Source organism: Saccopteryx leptura, chromosome 2 (genome assembly GCF_036850995.1).
Source record: "Saccopteryx leptura isolate mSacLep1 chromosome 2, mSacLep1_pri_phased_curated, whole genome shotgun sequence".
Lineage (NCBI taxonomy): Eukaryota > Metazoa > Chordata > Mammalia > Chiroptera > Emballonuridae > Saccopteryx > Saccopteryx leptura.
In genome coordinates, this window is record NC_089504.1 from 43,225,144 (window position 1) to 43,245,147 (window position 20,004).

At 39.7% G+C, this 20,004-nt stretch overlaps 1 protein-coding gene across 1 annotated transcript in view; it reads right to left on the reverse strand.

Annotated features, from left to right (window-relative positions):
* Positions 1-20,004, reverse strand: part of LOC136393682 (BDNF/NT-3 growth factors receptor-like) — an 83,276-nt gene that overhangs the window by 35,351 nt on the left and 27,921 nt on the right. The window contains exons 5-8 of the mRNA XM_066366310.1: positions 13,459-13,533; positions 13,275-13,346; positions 7,251-7,319; positions 4,337-4,491 (exon numbers count right to left, since the gene is read on the reverse strand). Coding sequence (XP_066222407.1) covers positions 4,337-4,491; positions 7,251-7,319; positions 13,275-13,346; positions 13,459-13,533 — 371 coding nt within the window. The remainder of the gene's footprint in view (positions 1-4,336; positions 4,492-7,250; positions 7,320-13,274; positions 13,347-13,458; positions 13,534-20,004) is intronic.

Consider the following 20,004-nt stretch of genomic DNA (forward strand, 5'->3'; position numbering starts at 1 on the left):
CTCCACCCTTCACCCCCTTCTCTCTCTCTCTCTCTCTCTCTCTCTCTCTGCCCTCCCTTCCTTCAGTCATGGTTTGAATAGTTCAAGCAATTTGGCCCTGGGCACTGAGAATGGCTCCATCACCGTGCCTTAAGCACTGAAATAGCTCAGTTGCTGAGCAACAGAGCAGCAGCCCCAGTTGGCCAGAGCATCACCCTGTAGGGAGTTGCCAGGTGGATCCCAGTCAGGGCGCATGTGGGAGTCTGTTTCTGTCTCTGCCTCCCTGCCTCCTGCCTCTCACTTAAAAGTAATAATAATAAATAATAATGTTTTATACCAATCTAACTTCCACACAGAGTATTAATACAGCATTTCCAGTTAATCTGTTATAAATGCTGAAAAGGTAGAATTACTATCAATATATAATATTTTCCTGGTTTGAAACAAACAATAGAAATAATATGTAGGAATATGCTAAACAGACATGTACTATAAACAATGGTGAAACAAAAAGTAAATCTTAAAAATAAATCATTAAAATCAATTTACCTAAAGAAACCAGGCCTCTCCTCCCAGGCACCGGTGAACTAACCTTTCCCATCATAAACAATATTTGGTGGATGTGTCTTAAGGAGTCTCTACACTAACAGTCTGAAGGTTGAAAATATGGGAAATTGAAACTGTTGGTGTAAATTACAAGGGAATCAAAGGCAGGACTGATTTCAATCTATAAAATCATTACGGGTGTTTTTATAGTAACTGCACAGTTCTTTATTATTATTATTATTATTATTATTGTTATTGATTGTAATTTATTGTGTTTACATAGATTCAAGTGTTCCACCGAATATATCTCCACCCCACCCCGTGTTCCCCTCAATACCCCCTATGCCCACCTCCCCCCAACGCCTTCCCGCCTTCCCGCCAGGATTTGCTGTCCTGCTCTCTATAACGCTGTGTTATATATATATATATATATAGTTTCACTACTCTCTTTCCCTTCTCTGATCCCACCCTCTCATTCCCTTAACTGCACAGTTCTTCAACCATCAACTGAACTACCACCTCATATTGGACATATTAACTAGTTATTAGTCAAATGCAATAAAGAATTGTTTTGATCTGATCCAGAGGAATACTGCCTTTCTTAAATATATATATTTGCTCTAGTTAGAACAGAGCACTTTAACTTCCCGAAGAAACAAGATCAACTTCCCAAAGAAACTGTCTTCCAAAGATTGGAATCATCATTACAGTGTAAGGAAATTAAAGTGAAAGGTTGTTTTGGGGTTTTTTTGTGGTTTTTTTTTTTGTAAACTCCTAAAGATCAACCAAGTGTATAGGAATTGAGTACCAAAATTTAGAATATGCTATGTGATAAGTAATTTCATTGAAAAACATTAGAAGAGTAGCAGGGACATTTTTATCTGAAATGATAAATAACTTCCCTTCATTAGCACTTGTGTGATTCAGTTTCTGTCTTGGGAACCAGTGCTCTGAGCAACCCCCTTCTATCCGATTCATGTGCAAGTTTTATATGAACATATTTTATTGGCTTGCAGTTAATAAAGTTTCTAAGGTTAAACAGAACCTTGTAGAGAAACAGACCACAGCATGCTTCACAGCATGAATAAATTTACCATCATTCCCGGCAGGAGGGGACTGTTAGAAAAACATAGTGAGGCATTTTGACTGCACTGCTAGTGGGAACGGCGCAGATCCATTTCCAGCCCCACCTGCCACGCTCGCTTAATTGCGAAGGGCAGAAGGAAAAAGAAGAAACAAGAGCCTTTCAAAACGCAATGATGATTCATAACCTATGTGAATGCCTATCTGCTGTGTTGTTCACCTGAACCTAATACAGAAACATGTTAAATGCAAACTTTACTCAGAAAGTAAAATTTAAAAAACAGTGCTCGCTTTGACAGCACATATACTAAAAAATACATGCAACTTCAGAATTAAATAAAGTTTAAAAATGCATTTGTACATATGCTTGTTGAAACATTTTTTGTACCAATGACAAATCTAAAATAAGCTAAATGCCCATCAATATGGAAGATTTAATGTACTTAAGATTTATTCTACCATGAATACCATGCAATGATTAAAAAGAATATGACAAATATGACTACCCACATGAAATGGTCACAAACAAGAAAAAGATTGTTCTATGTGGAATATAAAAAATTATTTTTGTGACTAAATGTATTAATATGATGTGTGCAATTATATAAGTGTAAAAAACACTTGAAAGAAAATACAAATTAACAGAAAAATAAAACTAAGAATATGAACATGAACGTGGTAGAAAAATGTCTATCAATTCTTTTATAATGTTTTTTAAAAAGCACTGTTACCTTGAAATGTTGAAACTGTGAATGTTACCATGAATGTAACAAATCCTAATCAATCAATCAAGTACATGCCCTCTGGCAGTGGATTCAAAGTCTCACTCTCATACACACAATGCATTGACTAATTTGTAAGAATCAAATAAAAAATTGCTGAAACTTGACAAATTGGTCAGGAAAAATTAGGACCAGGCCTGCTACTGCAATCTCAATGGTCTACTAACGACACATAAGGTAAGGCACATTATCAGAATGCTGTCAAGGCAACATGGCCAAAAATTAAAATCAAAGAAACAGAATTGGTTTTAGGAGAAGGCAATGCAGACATCTATTAAGAAGCAGTTTGTGAAATCTGAGCAGGAGTCAGATGCTTTCTCTTTCTTCCCCTCGGCGGTTGCCCAACCAATGTGGTCACAACAGCCATGGGGATTTGGGAGCTGGCCAAGAGACCAGGTGACTCAACATTGGATTTCTTGTCCCTCCAGGCAATTTCTCTCAGCAGTACAAATTTATACCAGTACAGAGAACAGTTACCTCTTATCAATCAGGAATGAATATATATATATATATATATATATATATATATATATATATATATATTTAAATTTAATATATATATATTTAATATATATATTTAAATTTAATATATATATTTAAATTTAATATATATATTAAAAGTTTTTTTTTTCTTTTCAGTGTTGACTAGCAAAGAAAGCTGAGGGAAGTTGGCAAGGGAACAAAGCCTGATTGCCCCCACTATGAAGCCAAAAATCTCTAGTTGTGACAGAAAAATCTGTGGGAAGGGTAACTGCTCTCTTCTAAGCCCCTTCAGGGTAAGAAACAAACAGTTATCTTTCTTTTTTCTTACAGTCTTATTAAAAATAATCTGCAGCTATATTTTTCTTAAATAAAATTTGACCCCAAACTGTAGGGTCTCTGAAAACAAAGAATTCGATATTTACGGTTAATATGAAGATCCCTTACGGCCAAGACCCAGGTACTACATGGCTTTCAGCCACAGGCTAGATCAAATATCATGGTGAACTGATTAACTGGCTGACTAACTGATTAAAATTTCAACAGAGCAATAATATGAATATGTGAGTGCTAGAGAGGTATGTCACAGAAGCCCTTAGCAGTAGAATCCTAATAGGCACACTTGGGACTCTCCTTCCCTATAAGCACACTGGCCCTCACAGAGAACTGTGATTTTAACATATGGTGCACTTTTAAATCCTAGAAGTGTAAACAGCTGAGAACAGGAGTGGGAACCCAGACATGAGAAAAAGCAGGTAGAAGGGCAGATCTGTGGAGCCCTATCCAGGGACACAGACATCTGGCAGCAAGACAAGTTTGAGGGAACATGCTGGATTGAACTTATTTTCTTGTGCTGCCTGGACACTTTATAACCTCGAGATACTTCTCTACATGACCTGGGTGCCAACCAACTATATATGTGGCCAGTGGAATAACACACTCTTTGTAGATACTTGATGAGTGGGTGGATGGATGGATGGATGGATGGATGGATGGATGGATGGATGGATAAATGAACAGATGGATAGACAAACGAACAGACAGATGGATGAATGGATAGATGGACAGACGGATGGATGGACAGATGGATGAATGGATTGTTGGATGGATAGGTGGGAGGATGAGTGCGTGGGTGGTTGCATGGATGCATGGATGCATGATGCATGGACAAACAAATGAACAAAAGAAACAAAGGAATAAGGTATGTACTTTTCTCTTTTTGCACTTTAAAGTCATCCATTCAAAATTAATATTCTACATGCAAAAAATTTTCAGCAAACCTTGCTCCCAGCTTATTTCTCCACACTGTACACAAATGTTGCCCAATTCACTGGAGACATCAACAGCATACTATCTATTGATAAAATCTGGGTACTGTAGTGGTAATCTTTCCAAGCTTTCTACCACTCCAAGGCTATTAGAATAATTAATAGCAACTAGAATTCATTGACTTAAAAGTAAATTACCACAATTGGGTATCTGTAGGTTCGCCAGGGGGATATTCTTGCTGCTTTCATTTAGGCAATATAAATCCTGAGTTTCTGGACTGGATTTCGTCTCCTGAAGAGTCTTGATCCACATAATATCACAGGAGCACGTGAATGGATTGCCCACCAAGATCCTACATGGGACAAAAATGCAACCTGGTCAGGCTTCTCATTTTTAATTTTAACTACAGTCATGTTCATAAAGCACTACAAAATTATGAATTCTTTCTAGCCAGCAATCTTTGAAAGTCATACCCACCTTTATAATGTAACAGAACTTATTATTCATTAATTTATCTACTATTTACTAAGCTTCTGCTACATGTAAACACCACTGTAAAGACTAAAGGATGCAAAGTGATGTAAGACCTTTCAGAACAATAGGGAAAGAAGTTAGGGACTGAAATAGCTATAATATAGGATAGAAGAGAGTGTTGAAAGTGTCTCATGGGGAAAAATAAGGTGCCATAACAGATTTATCACAGTTATTAAGAAGATCTTAAGTGAAGATGCCAACAATAAGTTTTCAGGAACACTAACATACATATTTCTGGTCAGGCTACAGATTGAAGTGTTATCGTTTAATAAGCTCAAACTCTGGGGTGAGGGGGGCAGAGCAATGTCATCTTAATTTAAAATGAGACTGTAGATACAATGCTAAGACTGAAGTGTGAGAGCTAGTCAGGTAGCGCTCACAGCTTTCTGCAACCAAAGTTTGGTTGGACGGATGCAAGAAAGTTGGAGTGGATGTGAGAGAGAGAATCTGGAAGGGAGCTCTTAGACCTCCGCATGCGTCTGCGCTCACGTGCACACATGGCGACACGCACGCACATACCCCAAGCTCAGAATTTCAGAGAGCAAGGGCATCTGAGCTCCAGATTGAGCCTCTGAGCCCACTGTGAGAAGGTCTGTGATAAAGCTACCATTCAGCCGTGCTGCCTGGACTCCTGTGGCCTGCGACTGCTGGAGGAGGAAGTAGTCAACAGGAAAATAAAAACCACAAGAAAAAAAAATCTTTAAATGCTTATTTATAATACTCAGTGGCCTCTTTAAGGTGAATTCCATTTATGGTAATGAGCCTTTAAATGAGGCCATTTAAAATCATTACATAGGCTCTGCCTGGCATTAACCACAATACTTAAGATTTCTGTGAGGACAGGACCTGGGCTTTGCAACATTATTTACTCCTGTGGTTTTTCTGGTTGGGTTCTAAGAATCTCAAAGATCCCTGGAGACTTTTCTGGGAGTTTCTTTGGGGGAAATGTGGTCATGGCAGACTCGTTTAATTTGTGTCTGCTTGAGGGCGTCCAAGTATCCCTCCAACACCAAAATAAGATTGGAGGGCTTCAGGATATGAATATAATGCAGAAGAGATCCACAGTGGTGAAGCCCCACTAATCTAAGATATTTCTTTGCATTGTGAGTACATGAAAAACGAAGGAATATTTTTTTTTAAAAGAGAGTCTGATTGAATGGCAGAGGAGATGAAGAAGAGAGGGGTTCTTAAATTATACACATAGCAGTGTTCCTACGACCACACAATGCTGGCAGACAACTGGCTCCTTCCTCTAGCTCACTGTGCAAACGCCTTGTGCAGTGGTTATTATTACTCTGATTCGTTTAGGCTTCTACCTCTCCCAACGGACAGCAGAATCCTGAAACACAGAAATGGTTCTTACATCGCCATGGCCTAGTGCGTTGTTACTTTGATTTGTATCAGGCACACAATTAACATTTGTTGAATGAACTGATTAAATGTGTTGCAAAGAAAATACTCAGATATAAATTTGGAATTAGAACTCTAGTTTTTAACCCACCAAGAAAATTTTCTGCAGGGGTTCTTAAAATTTTTAGAGTACCTTAATCTATTTCATATACCTTCCTTACATTTTTAATGTCAATTCCTGTGTTAGAAACCTAGTACTTCAACTACCCGAATTCAGTTTATCCCAAATAACTGCCAATCACCAAGACTTTCATCATGTAACCCTCACTACTTCCTGTCACCTTGTTGTTGCTCCACTAGTGATATCTAATCCGCACAATTTCATTATGAATGGGGTGGACCCTACAACTCAGGTGACACAGTTTAAGCAAAAGCTTTGCCTGGTATCTAAAGGCTTTGTTCACCTGGGCCACTTCTGCTGCACAGAGCCTCTGTTTTAGGGTTCTTTGGGCACTTCAGCTGTAGGAATGTCAGTGGTTTATATCTGCTACATGATGATAACACAAAAATTGGACACGCTTGGAAATGCTGGCTATTAGTCATCAACACATTCCAATATTTTTCCTATCGTTTTATAGCAAAGGAAGTTGGTGCATAAGGATAAGTATTGAATACAGTGGCAGACCTAGAGAAAACCTTACAAGACTGGGTGGGTAGGAAGAAGGCCTGCCTGCCCTCCAATGTTCACTAAGCACCTGCAGGCAGTGGTCAGTGGATAAAAACTGGGGTGTTTTGCCCACTGTCATTGTTCCTTGAATGGATCTGCATTCCATTAGGATCTGGACATAACAGGGGCCAAACAGATACTGTGAGATATGTCACCATTTCACACAAAACCTCCATCTTTTTCTCTTTTTCTCTCCATTAGAATATAAATCATTTATGTAAGAACAACTTTTAAATTCATCATAAATGATATATTACTATTGAGGTTTCTATTTTTTATTACTGAATCATGTCTTTATGAGGAAAAAAAACCCAAAACCACCAAGTTGTCAAAACTTGAGAAATAATTTCTTTCTCGAGAATTCTGAGATAAAATAGAAGTTTTTTGAGATAAAATAGAATTTTGACATAAAAATAGATATGTAGCATCACTTATTTTAAAAAGTACTTAATTGCCTTTTTCATTGAAATATTTTCCCCAAACACAAAATCATTACTTACAGCTCAGACAAGTCAAGGTGACGGAAATGTTTTCTAGACAAATTCGTCAGTTTATTTCGGGTAAAATTGCTGAAAGGAATCAAAAACATTAAATGTGAATCCAAAATGATGTATTTCAGGAATGAAGTATTCAAACAGAGATCTTTTCCCCATAATATAAGTTTATTTGACCCTGGTCCATGCCTTACTTAGACCCAATAATCTCGTTCTTTCACCTGAAACCTTTCCTTCCTCTCCTGTAATTCCTGCCTATGGGGAAGGGGGGAGCATAACTTTCATATTGTCTATTTTAAATCTCTTTTATACCCCAAGGCTTATTTTCCACATGCTAATTCAGAACCAAGTTATGTATCTCCTAAAGATTTCTGACCTTCTGAACAATTAATAGAAAGATTAAATTTAATTTAAAATCATAAACTCACCACAGAGAAAAGATGCTTTGAAACTAAAGACCATTGCAAATATTTTTAAGTCATATGACATACAAACCTTTGACTATGAACTGGATTTAACACGTCCTATAGAAGAAAACACACCTACTGACTGATAAACTCTGTAAGATTGTTTATACATGACTTTTAAATAACCAGATAACGGCATGATGTAACAACAAAAAATCAGAGAGCATGGAGTATGTCAGGTTTTCTCTTAAACTAGTCTAGCAACATGTCATTTTAAAATTTGGACCAACCACTGAATGGATATTATATTTGCAATTGAAAAAATAATATTGAATTTATTGACATGTTCCACATATGTAGTTTTTTCCAATGGACAGGAGTATTAGTTTCCAATGAGCAATGCCATGAGACCTTGAGTTGGGAAATTCTGAGCCATAATCCTGGCAGCTGACTCTCTTCTGTGAATCTGTTTACTAGCTGAATTTATTTTAAAAGTATCCAATGATTGGGCCTCTAGACATGTGTTTAATAAGTAACATGAATATAAAATAAACATCAACAAGTTTCACAAAAACAGCCAAGACTTCAACAAATTGCAATGCGCCTTTATTTGTCTGTTTCCTGTTCAGGAACCTGAGTGTTAGACCAAGAGTCAGTTTAGAATGGAAGACCTGAGGGTGATGGTAATCCTGGGCCCTGACCTGAGGCTAGTCCATTGTGTCAGCCTAACAAAATTATAAGTTAAAAGTACCTTGGCACGTCTGACCAGTAACCTGCAAAAAGAGGTGACAACCCATAGCTAATACATGATCCAAAGCTAGTCAGTTGATGAATAGAGAATTTTTGTGCCTCAGCATTCAAGAATGTGTGTGTCCACTCCGTGCCTTATTCTATATTGACATTTCTACTCACCGAAGCCCCTTCTACACAAGGGCACCGCCTCCTTTCTACACAGGCGTCGTTTCTTCTCATACTGAGTGTAAGTGCTCACCCACATGAAAAAAATACTCTACCAGGAAGTTAAAAATGTGCCCACATAAATCCTTTCTTTTGGAGTGTGAATTAAGAATGGCTTTCATTGGAATATAAGACATTAAGAAGTCAATCTGCCTGTCTTCCCCACGGTCTTGGAGACACAAATATTTTCATCTTCATCAGAAATCCTCATTCTTCTGGGGGTGTGGGGGGAGCCAGGAAGGGGAGGAACCCGCTCTTCCTCCCAAGAAGAACAGGAGAGAGGAGCAAAGAAAAAGGGCACTTCTGTCAAGGTTCCCAGGTCAGCCAGCGAGCGGCACCGGGAGCAGCTGCCCCGAGCCGGCTGCCAGCAGCGCGGCCCGGGGCGGGTTGCACGCCCAAGAACAAGATGAGTTTTATGAACGATACTTATTATTGGGGCCAAAAGCCAAAAACTGGAGGGGGGGAGGGAAATAAATCAACAATCCTCTTACTGTTTGATTATAGGACTTTGTAAAGGAGCTAATTAGCACCTCTGCAAAGGCCCTGGAAAGCACAAAGCCTGGCTTTTCTCACAGTCTCTGGGTTCTCCAGGGCCAGGCAGGAATTAAGGCACAAAGAAATAAACTCAGCGAGCGGTCACAGGGGCTTCGGAGTCCCCGTGCCAGTGAACATGCACAGGGTGCAGGGAGGAGCGCTGAAAGGGAGAGACAGGAGCCTATTGGAGATTCCTTCTAACCCGAAGTGAAACGCTCTTGTGTACATTTCATTGTCAGAGAAACCAGCAGAGACAACTGTCATGTCCTAGGGACACTGAGAAGCAGCTTCTGATTCACGTTTCTCTCCCAGCTCACTGTCACCCACCACGTTGATGTTCGAGTTAAGTGGGTGATTGTCTTGCGGGAAACCAGGGCAGAGGCAGCCAGATGCCCCAGGTCCTCACTCTGAAACAGAGGTGGGGTCTACAGGCTGGAAAGGCAAGCATTTGACTTGATTCCCTCCTCCCTGCCCACCATTCTCAAAAGTCAACTACTCAGTTTAATTCCTTATTGTGGTGATTAGGAGTGTTGAGCGAATGAGTTGTAAAATCTGTTTTCTGGGGTTTTTTTTCACTCTTATTGTTAAAGATGGCCACTGCTCTCACGTAGTGGTGCTCTCACGTGATACAGCTAATTGCTTTTCAGGCTTGGGAAGGGGCTTGGTTATCCTAATGTGTGTTGGGGGAGGGCTTTCCTGCCGAAAAGTTTTAAAAGGAGAAGTTGGGAGGCCGTTTTACGGAAGAGACAGACTGTTGTTGCAGGACAGGAACGCCACGTGGAGCAGAGGAGCCAGCCAGAATGGCAGAGTGCTGAAGGAGAAGCCAGTCTGTACAGGAGAAGGAGATGGGGAACAGAGGCGAATAAGACTGGTGGGGGCCTTTGATTCTAGGAAAAACTGGAAAGATTCTCCCGGTTGTGGAACAGGAGGACATGTGAATGGGTTTTGGTGCCCCGTGTGTTTGGGGTTTTTGGGGGGTGGGGGGGAGGTTGTGTTTTTTTTTTTAATTTTTTATTTATTCATTTTAGAGAGGAGAGGGAGAGACAGAGAGAGAGAAGGGGGGGGGGGAGCTGGAAGCCTCAACTCCCATATGTGCCTTGACCAGGCAAGCCCAGGGTTTCGAACTGGCGACCTCAGCATTTCCAGGTCGACGCTTTATCCACTGCGCCACCACAGGTCAGGCCTCATGTGTTTGTTTTTACTCGTTGGTCAGTACGAGTCTAGAATAGAGGAAAATGGACCACCAGTTTTGGGCTCCACTATTTCTTTACAATCTGTCTGAATTAAATGCGAACCTAAACCTGCACAGGCCAGGCAGCTGTGATGGTGGCTGCGGCTACTGGCCTTACAAGGAGTCTTTTTCGTCTGTTAGGGCCAGTAGTCGCCGCCATGGTGGCCATGCACGTGCAGGTTCCCATTAGATTCAGACAGATAGTAAAGAAACAGTGGAGCCCAAAAATGGTGGGCCATTCCTTTATTAAAGTCTCGCACCAGCCAACAAGCAAACACACAGGAAAACACTTCCCTCTTTACTCACTCAGAGCTCACGAAGCCCTGACACATTATCCAGTTCCACAACCAGGAGAACTGGATTCCTCCTAGAGTCCAAGGCCCCCCCCACCAGTCTCAGCGGAGCTCACAAAAGCCCCTCAGCTCTGGTTCCCCATCTGCACACCTTCTTCTCTCTGTTCTCACTCTGCAACCATGGCTTCCCTCTCCCTCTTCTCTTTCTCTCCTTTTCAAAACTTTCTGGTGCAAAACCCTCTCCTCCAGCAAATATTAACAAGGCAATGGCCCTTCTCAATCAGGAATGCAATCCGAAATTTGCAATCAACTACCCTGCTCTGAGGGCAAGCACACACAGGGCTGGCCAGCGCCATTTTCTAACAATTAAAGTGAGCAAACTCAAAAAATACAAATTTTACAAACTCATTTGCCCAACATCACATAAATATATGAAGCTTACTGCCACGTCATGACTTCTTCATGACTGTCTGAATACTTGCCTGACTTCATCCTGCCTAACTGTGTAACCATGCCTACAAGCAGCAGTCAAGTTTTTGCAGTTTGGCCAATAATTGGGTTTTCTGACTACTGGCTTTTAAAGACAATATATTGCATATGTCCATCTCTTTAGTTTCCTATTTTTCAAATAGCACCTCTTTGGAAGACAGGGAGCCTGGTTTTATATAAGTTATGTACAAAACACAGAATGTCATTAAAAGTGTTCTACCATACAGCACCCTGAAAAAATACACAAGGTGGCTTTGGTTTCCAAAAATATATAGCATGCAACAAGGAAAGCAGAAAGAATATAAGAGGTACAATAAAGAAATAAATAAGTCTATTACTAAAACTACAATTAACCATAGCCCACTATATAAAAATCACAACCTTAGAGGAAGCGATATGGTAAAACAGCCAGTAAATATGGTTGTTGAGTAATTCAGCTCTATAGTCGGCTGTAATGAGCATACCAGGACTTAACTACTGAGGTCATTAATTACATTTAAGTGACTGCATTAGAGCATTTAGTCTTTTTCTTCACTCCAGCCTCTCTCCTGTTTATGCTACCAAGGCCTACACAGATGTCAGATTTGTGTAGGCAAACTAACTAAAGAGACAATGCTTAAAAAGCACTTAAATAAAATCTGTTAATAAAGTTCCTTGGAGTTTTATCACATTTTTGTCAAATGTTCTTTTATCTAAATTCTACTTTATTTTTAAGTTAACTTCATCATCATTAATGCCCCCTACAAAATATGAAGTCAACATACCGGCTTTCTGAAATTAAGGGTTTTTTTCCTAGTATCAACCAGTCTCCATAGGGAGTCCAGGCAATCTGCTCTAAGAAAATGATTTCTTTTCTTTTTTTTTTAATTGATTGATTGATTGATTTTCGAGAAAGAGGAATGGAGCAAGAGAGTGAGACAGAAACACCCATCTGTGCCTGCGTGTGCCCTGATGGGGGATCAGGATCCGCGATGTTAGTGTATCGCAATGATACTCTATGATTTCTTTGATAATCATAGTGTGAAAATCAGTTGGAGAACTAGCCTCCCCAAGGAGAGAAAGAAGACAAATGTGACAAGAACAGCGGATCCTCAAATTTTAGGGATGGCATGGGTTTTATTCCCTGTACTTTTACTGAAAGAACCGGGCCAGCCCTGGAGTCATAATCTTGTCACTTTCCATCTGCGGACAAGAGAAAGTCTTACATCTTCCTCAGTCTAATTTTCTGTCCATAAAATGGGAATAAAAAGATCTTCCCTAACAATTGCTATAAAAATTAAATGAGATAATGTAGGTGACCGCGAGACACATAAAGTATTGTTGCAGAGAATTTGCAAAGCATGAAAAGGACAATGAAAACAGGCAACATTCTTCCAGCAGAAGGTCCCCCTGAGAATCAAGACATAGGGGACACCAATCTGAGCACAGGAGTGGGTGATTCTCTGTTTAATGATGAAATCTTTTTTGGAAGGCTACACCTTATTGACTGTCATCATTTAAAGATTTAGCAGCCAGCAACCTAAGAGCTCCTAGTGTCCCTATTTATTTACATTTGACTTCAGTTGACAAAGCTTCAACATGACTTTAGGGGAAGCATTTTGCTATTAATTATTGTCTGAACCTTTGGCGTATCCCATGACTGACTTTTTCCCACTTCTGTCAATCACAATAGACAGCTTTTCAAAAATGAAAATTCAAAAGAGGATCTATTGTCGGGGGCAAAGCACTTCTAATTTCTAGTTCCCTGAAAAAGCCATGGCCAAGTCAGTTTCTTTCAGTTCCACTGGTTTAATGACTTCCAAGGAACACCGTGATTCCAAGGAAAAGAATCAAGGGCACTGTACCAGGCCCCAGTTTTCACATCAGATCTTGCCGTTGGCCCAGGGCTCTGTCCAAGATGGAAACGGCCCAAAAACTCATGAAAGGGAATAAACAAGCTATTCTAATACCCCTCTGAAGCTATTCAGAAATCAAAGATAATGTTTCTAAACTATTGTCACAGCTATGCTAACTTTTGAAGAGGGGACTTAGAGTTGGAAAAGAAAGAAAATAAACAGAGGAAGAAAATATGTAAAATAAATTAGGTCCTGGGAAGCAAGAAGAATCAACTTTTACTTACATGTACTGTAAGTTGCTGTTTCTCAGAAATGCTTTATGAGCCACAAATTTTAATCCGGAATCCGCAATTGTCCTATGAAAACACATAGTGGTACGCATATTAGAACTAGCCGATGATGTCAACTCATTATAACAGAGCATAAGAAAAAGTTCTGAGATAAAATACACAAGTCCTGAGTACTCACAGATTTTTCAGTCCAACATAAGCTTCAATATCATCTTCATTGATGATTTCTAACCTTTTCTGATTTGTGATGTAACTGCAAAAAAAGCAGAGTGAAAAATAGACTCAGAACGTAGGTAGTACATAAAAGTGTGGGTAACTTCCATACAACCTCACCAGGGTGCTCAAGGCAATCTTTCCCCACCCAACTTATCCCCACCATTGAATAAAAGAAATACATTAAGGGAGTAAGACTGATGTGATTGGAAAGAAATCAGAATTGAGCAGGTATCATGGTTAATGATAGTCACACTAGGCTTTATTTTTCCTGAATTTTTTTATCATTCTTTCAACTAACAATTTCCATTTGCCTCCCTTTTCATGGTATCCCCTGTGCACAGAGGTGAAAGTAACTTGGAAATGTATTCACTACCTCTCAAAGGTGGCTTACCCTATGGTGACAGCCACAGGGATCTTCCCAGCAGGACAAATCATACCTTTCCTCACATTCCAAGAGAAGTGATCCCTCCCTCCTTTTGCCTCCTGAAATGCTGAAGCAGATTCCCCTCCTCTTTTCTATCCCTCCCTCCCTCCCTGCCTTCCTCCTCACTCTCTCTTTTCCTAACTCAGCATCCTTCTTTCTGCCTTTGTCAGTAATAATACCAATTTTTCCTTTCAGAATGTACATTTCACAAACCCCACATGGCCCTGGTCCACCCCTCCTTTGCCCCAAACCCCCAAACCTTCAAATATGGGAATAAACAGGTGACTCTAGCTCAATGGTAGTCAACCTGGTCCCTACCGCCCACTGGTGAGCGCTCCAGCTTTCATGGTGGGCAGTAGTGGAGCAACCGAAGTATAAATAAAAAGATAGATTTAACTATAGTAAGTTGTTTTATAAAGATTTATTCTGCCAAACATAGCAAAAATCTGACATAAAGTACTTGGTAAGTAATTATTATTATATGCTTTAACTTGCTGTAACTCTGCTTTAAAAATTTTATAAAGTTACTTCCCTACTTTATAAATCACCATTACTATGGAACCAGTAAGCGGTTAGAAAATTTTGCTACTAACAGAGATACAAAAGTGGGCGGTAAGTATAAAAAGGTTGACTTCCCCTGCTCTAGCTGAACAGAGAATTCCGTCCCTCTGACTATGCTGGTTGTGCACGTGACCTCTGCTGGAGAGAGAATGCCATCCCCTTGACCATGATGATTGGCTTGGAGTTGGGCACGTGACCTCAAGTAGACCAATGATAATCTTTCCTAAAATTAAATAGATAAATCTTAGGACAGAGAGAGTCTCTCTCTCTCTCTCTCTCTTTCTCTGGGATCATAGCTGAAAGATTACACAAGGCAGAGGATTCCATGGAAAATTTTTCTGCCACAAAGAGAGAGATCATCCAAGAATAAAATCAGCATATAAAAGAAAAGAGAGGTAGGAGATATAAAGAGAGATGGAATATTGAAAATGCCACCTGACCCTCTGAATCCAGCCATCTATGAGATTAGATGTCACTAGCTGGTTTGTTCTGAATTTCTGTCACCTGCAACCAAGAACACAAACCTAGTAATACAAACACAAAGCTGTTAAAATTGCTTCCATGTTATTTCCTTGTGATAGTTACTTGAGAACCTGTCTACCCAGTTTTCTTAGATCACACCCTCTTTGAACACAGCTGGATCCTATTTTCCTGTTCTTAATACTGCATCACAGCATCTAGTAAAATATCTTGCACAAGGTAGGTATTTAACAGACGAAGGATGGATGAGTAACACTTGGACTTCCAAAGGCGCATTCTAGGAAGTTGGGCTAGGATGCATTTCTCCCTTTCTTTTTCAGTAAGATACATAAAATATTGCAGTTAAGATACTAAAAATAAATATATTACCCTGCTGAAATGAAAAAATTAAAATAAAAAGTAACCAACTGGGAAGAAGATACAGTATCTGTAGGTCCCTTCTATCAAATCCAAAAACAAAACAAAACAAAGATTTATGGTAAGAGTTGGGGCATTCATTTTTAGAAAACAAATTTTAGAAATAAAATAAGTAAATGCTCTGAGGGAACAAAATTACACCGAAGAGAAATAATTTTAAATGAACCCACATAAACATTGCAGCCTCCCCCTGCCCCAATTACATAAAAATGCCACCTCTAAGGTAAAAAGGCATCTTCCGCTCAAAGATCTTGGTTCTCCCTGGTACCAGGGCCTGGCACTTAATAGATATGCAGAAAGGATTTCTTCTCTTGTCTCTTTCTACCATACACATAAGGGAACATTTTAAGACTCCAACCTAAGGCTCAAACAACAATTTCAACATCAAGAGTTTTTATGAAATACTTCAAGATTATCATCACATGTCAGATATATTTTTTCCAAGATTTTCATTTCACTAACCTTTCCAGGAGAGACCATGATGACCTCCACCTTCTAAATTATCTCCCAATAAAAACTGCATTCCAGAAAGCCCTAAATGTTAATGATTTTTTTCATGCAACAGCAGTAACAACAACAACAACAATAAAATAAAAGGTAAATAACATAAGTAAGGTTTCATTTGGGATCACAGTCAGGACTTTCAGAGAAGCCTGTCCACTCCCGACAGCTGAGGGAGCATGGTGGCTGTCAATGCTCTGAAAACATCGACTCTCTTTGCCTGGACATCACTGTATCCTTTGTGCTTCTGACAGGGGCCTGACACTTCACAGGTACTTAATCAACAGTGGCACAGAGGATTTCTTTTTTAGTTATTTATGACCTTTATCTTATTTTTATTTCACTTTTCATCAGATTTTTTAGTTTATAAACTCTCTGGTTATACTCAATAAAATACAATGAGTTAGCTATAAGTAAACACAGAAGACATAGAAGAAAAAGAGAGCAAGGCCAGAGACATCAACAGAGCTAGGAATTGGGTTTTAAAACATGTATACTTGTTAGAAAAAAAAGCCACAGGTTTATGTCTAGGCCTTTGAGTCACCAACACCCAAGAAAAGAAGGAATGAGAAATAAATTAGGTCAATGGTAAATTCATAGTGCTCACGAGATGAAAACAAGTCAGACATTAAGCAAAGCATAACTGTTCTTGGATCTAAGACTAGCAGGCGATTTTGTGAAAAATCATCAGAAGAACCATATGGAATTATGAGAAAGAAAAAATGGTCACTAGAGAATACTCTTCCACTGTGGGGACAGGAATTGCCTGGACAAGGAATGAATTTTTCTCCTGTTCAAAATGGAAAAATCAACAGGAGACCTGGATTAAAAAGTTGGCAAGTGTCCTCCCAGATGCCAGGAATTCCCCTTTATAAATTACTATCTGTAGAGGCCCCCACAAGATAGAGGCTCATTATAAAATGGTCATGAAATCTACCCCTTAAGGAGCTTTCCTTGGCCACATTGAGGGATTCATAGGACTAGAAAGGAAGCCAGTAAAGTTAATAACAGACAATTCACAAAGGGGAAACTTCAGTAGCCAAGAAACATATGAAAAGCTGCTCACCCCACAAGGAATCTGAAATGCAAATTAAATAATGACATACCTCTAACACAAGAGTGAAAAAATGTTTAAAGATTGACAATATAAAACATTTTTGTTTCATAGGTGTGAAGAACTGCTCTTACGTTATTGGAGGGAGTATAAATTGGTATTACCACTTTGAAGAGCAATTTGACAGTATCCTGGAAAATTATAAATTGGCACACTTCACCACAGTCCAGCAATTGCATTTCCAGGTATTCCCCCAAGAGAAATTCTCAGTGTGCACACAAGGAGATATGCCAAGAATATTCTGACTGTATTTACAGTCAGAATCAAAAGTTGGGAACAACCCAAGTGTCCATCAATAAAAAAACTACTCAGTCTTAAAAAATATTGCCCTGGCTGGTGGGTACTGAATAGATAGAGCATCGTCTGAAGCACTGGTTGCCAGTTTGATACCATGGTCGCTGATTCAATCCCGGGATTGCCAGTTCCAACCCAAGGTCACCAACTCAAACCTGAGGGCACCAGCTCAACTCCAGAGCGGCAGGTTTGAGCCCCAGTCAGGGCACATATGAGAAGCAATCAGTAGCACAGTTAAGTGGAACGAGTTGATGTTTCTCTCTCTCTCCCTTTCTCTTTCTCTCAGGAAAGAAATATTGCCTTTGCGACAACACGGATAGCTCTTGAGGGTATTATGCTAAGTGGAATAAGTCAGACAGAAAAGGACAAAAAGCTTATGATTTCACTCATATGCAGGATATAAGACAAAAAAGTAACAAACTAACAAAAAAACACAATATCAAACTCACAGATGCAGACAATAGAATGGTGGTTGCCATAGGGGAAGGGGGAGGGGGAGGGGGAGGGTAAACTGGGTCAAGGAGTCAAATATATGGTAACAGAAGGAAACTAGAGTTGGGTGGTGCACATACAATAGAATATACAGGTCAAATTATAACGTACTCTGGAAATTTATATAATATTATTAACCGATTTTTACCTTAATAAATTTAATTTAAAAAAAAAAAAAACAGAAAAAAGTAAGATTTTTAAAAATACATATGCTGGATTAAACCAGATCTTGATATTTGAGCAGAAAGAGATATTTATGTTAAATGAGAAAAAAAAATAAGCCAAATTGCATACTAACATAGACATATACTATAAAACAATTTATGCAAACTTTTCAAAAAAATTTTATCAAATTTATATTGGAGTGGCATTGATTAATAAAGTTATATAGGTTGCAGCTGTACAATTGTATAATACATGATCTGTATATTGCATTGTGTGTTCACCACCCAAAGTCAAATTTCCTGTCACCATGTATTTACTCCCCGTTACCCTTTACTGCCTCCCTCCCAGCCCCCTTCTCTCCGGTAACTACCATACTCTTGTCTGTGTCTATAAGTTTTTGTTTGTTTGTCTTGTTTTCTAAAAATATACACACACACAGAAAACAACCACATAATGTTCATAGTCAAGTATATACGTAAAGCATAAAAATACTGCAAGTAAGAGCACCTTGGGAAAGGAGAAAGGGGTTTGGGACAAAGAAACAAAGTTTTTATTTTATTAAACTACTATACTGTTTGTTTTAGTAGAAGAGAAAAGAGGTGGCAAAAAATGTTAAAGTGTCAGTATGAATATAAATAAGTACATGAAGCTATTGTTATGGCATTGTATTTTTTTTTTTAATTTTAAAAATTGATGGAGAGGGAAGGAAAAGAGAAAGGGAGGGAGGGGAAAAGCCAGAGAAAGGTGTGGAAGTGCAAGGACTGCAGGGAGGCCGTCCTCTCCGGCTCTGCAGTTCCTCACTGGACAAATACACCTGGGCTCAAGCTCCAGTGCCCTGGACCATCCCAAAGGCAAAGTCTAACAGCCCTTCTGCTCCCTGCCCCACAGCCTCTCCACAGGAGCCAGAAGGCTAAGGAGCATGCTGGGCCGCCCCCTACTGGTGATTTCCTTGTGCGTCCAGGAGGATCTGGACAACGGGTCTTCTGCATCCTCCCATCTCCCTGCCTGGGAGCAGCCCCAGCTTAGGAAAAAAGAAGAGCCAGGCCAGGGCAGACAAGTGAAAGAAGTGCCAACAGGCTTTCTCCCAGAAAACCCTTTCCCATCACTCACATTACAGCACTGTCAAACTCTGAGAACTCTCCACTAAGTCTAGCTTTGCTTAAGAAAACACATCTCCAAGAACAGTTTCATTCCCAAAGAAGCAGTGGAAAGGCCCAGCATTTTGGTACAGGCCTTCCTCAAGAGTTTTCTCTCCATGACAACCCCTAACTCCTCTGACCTATGTCCACTGTTCTGGGAAGCTTAGGCACCAGGAGTTCTAAGACCAAGCCACCCCCTACCAGAGCCCCTGTCCCAGAGCTTGTCTGGTGCGAATCAGCAGAGCTTCGGTTCTTCACTGAAAACTAAGCTTCTGCCCTTCCCACCTGCAGAGGTTGCCTGCATTCTCTTTTATGGAAGTCAGCAACCCTTGAATGGTGGACTTGGAATTTATTTAACTTTATACTCTTTAGGAATTTCTCTGACTTAGCTCCTGGGACTCCCAGGCCCTCTGGTCGCTCCTCCGTCAGCAATCTGTGTGGAATCATTCTTGGCCATCTACCACCCTGTTTTGCTCAAATATGCCTTCCTCCATTCTCAAACTCATATTGCAGATTCTAGGCTAGACTTCAGATTATTCTGAGTGTTGTTTTTCACTTTTGCTACGTCCCAAGACCATTATCTATTACCCTAAACATTGGGTCCCATATTCAAGTCTCTTCTCAATCAAGTCACCTGAATCTATTCTGGGGCCCCGCAAACCTGAAACATTGATTTCTCCCTGACAACAAAACAGGTTCCTTCAGATCACATTTTCATCCCATCATTTGGCAAGCAACTTTTTAGCATTTATTATGCTTCTTAACTTTGTAATTAAGAATGAGAAGAAATGGAGGCACTCTTTGTATCTACATTCATATTTTTCTATGAACCTGACTCCCCAATTGAACCATGAATTCTTCCAATGAAGGGGTTTTATTCAGCTCACTTCATCTCCACTTCACGCACTCGCAGGTCTGATT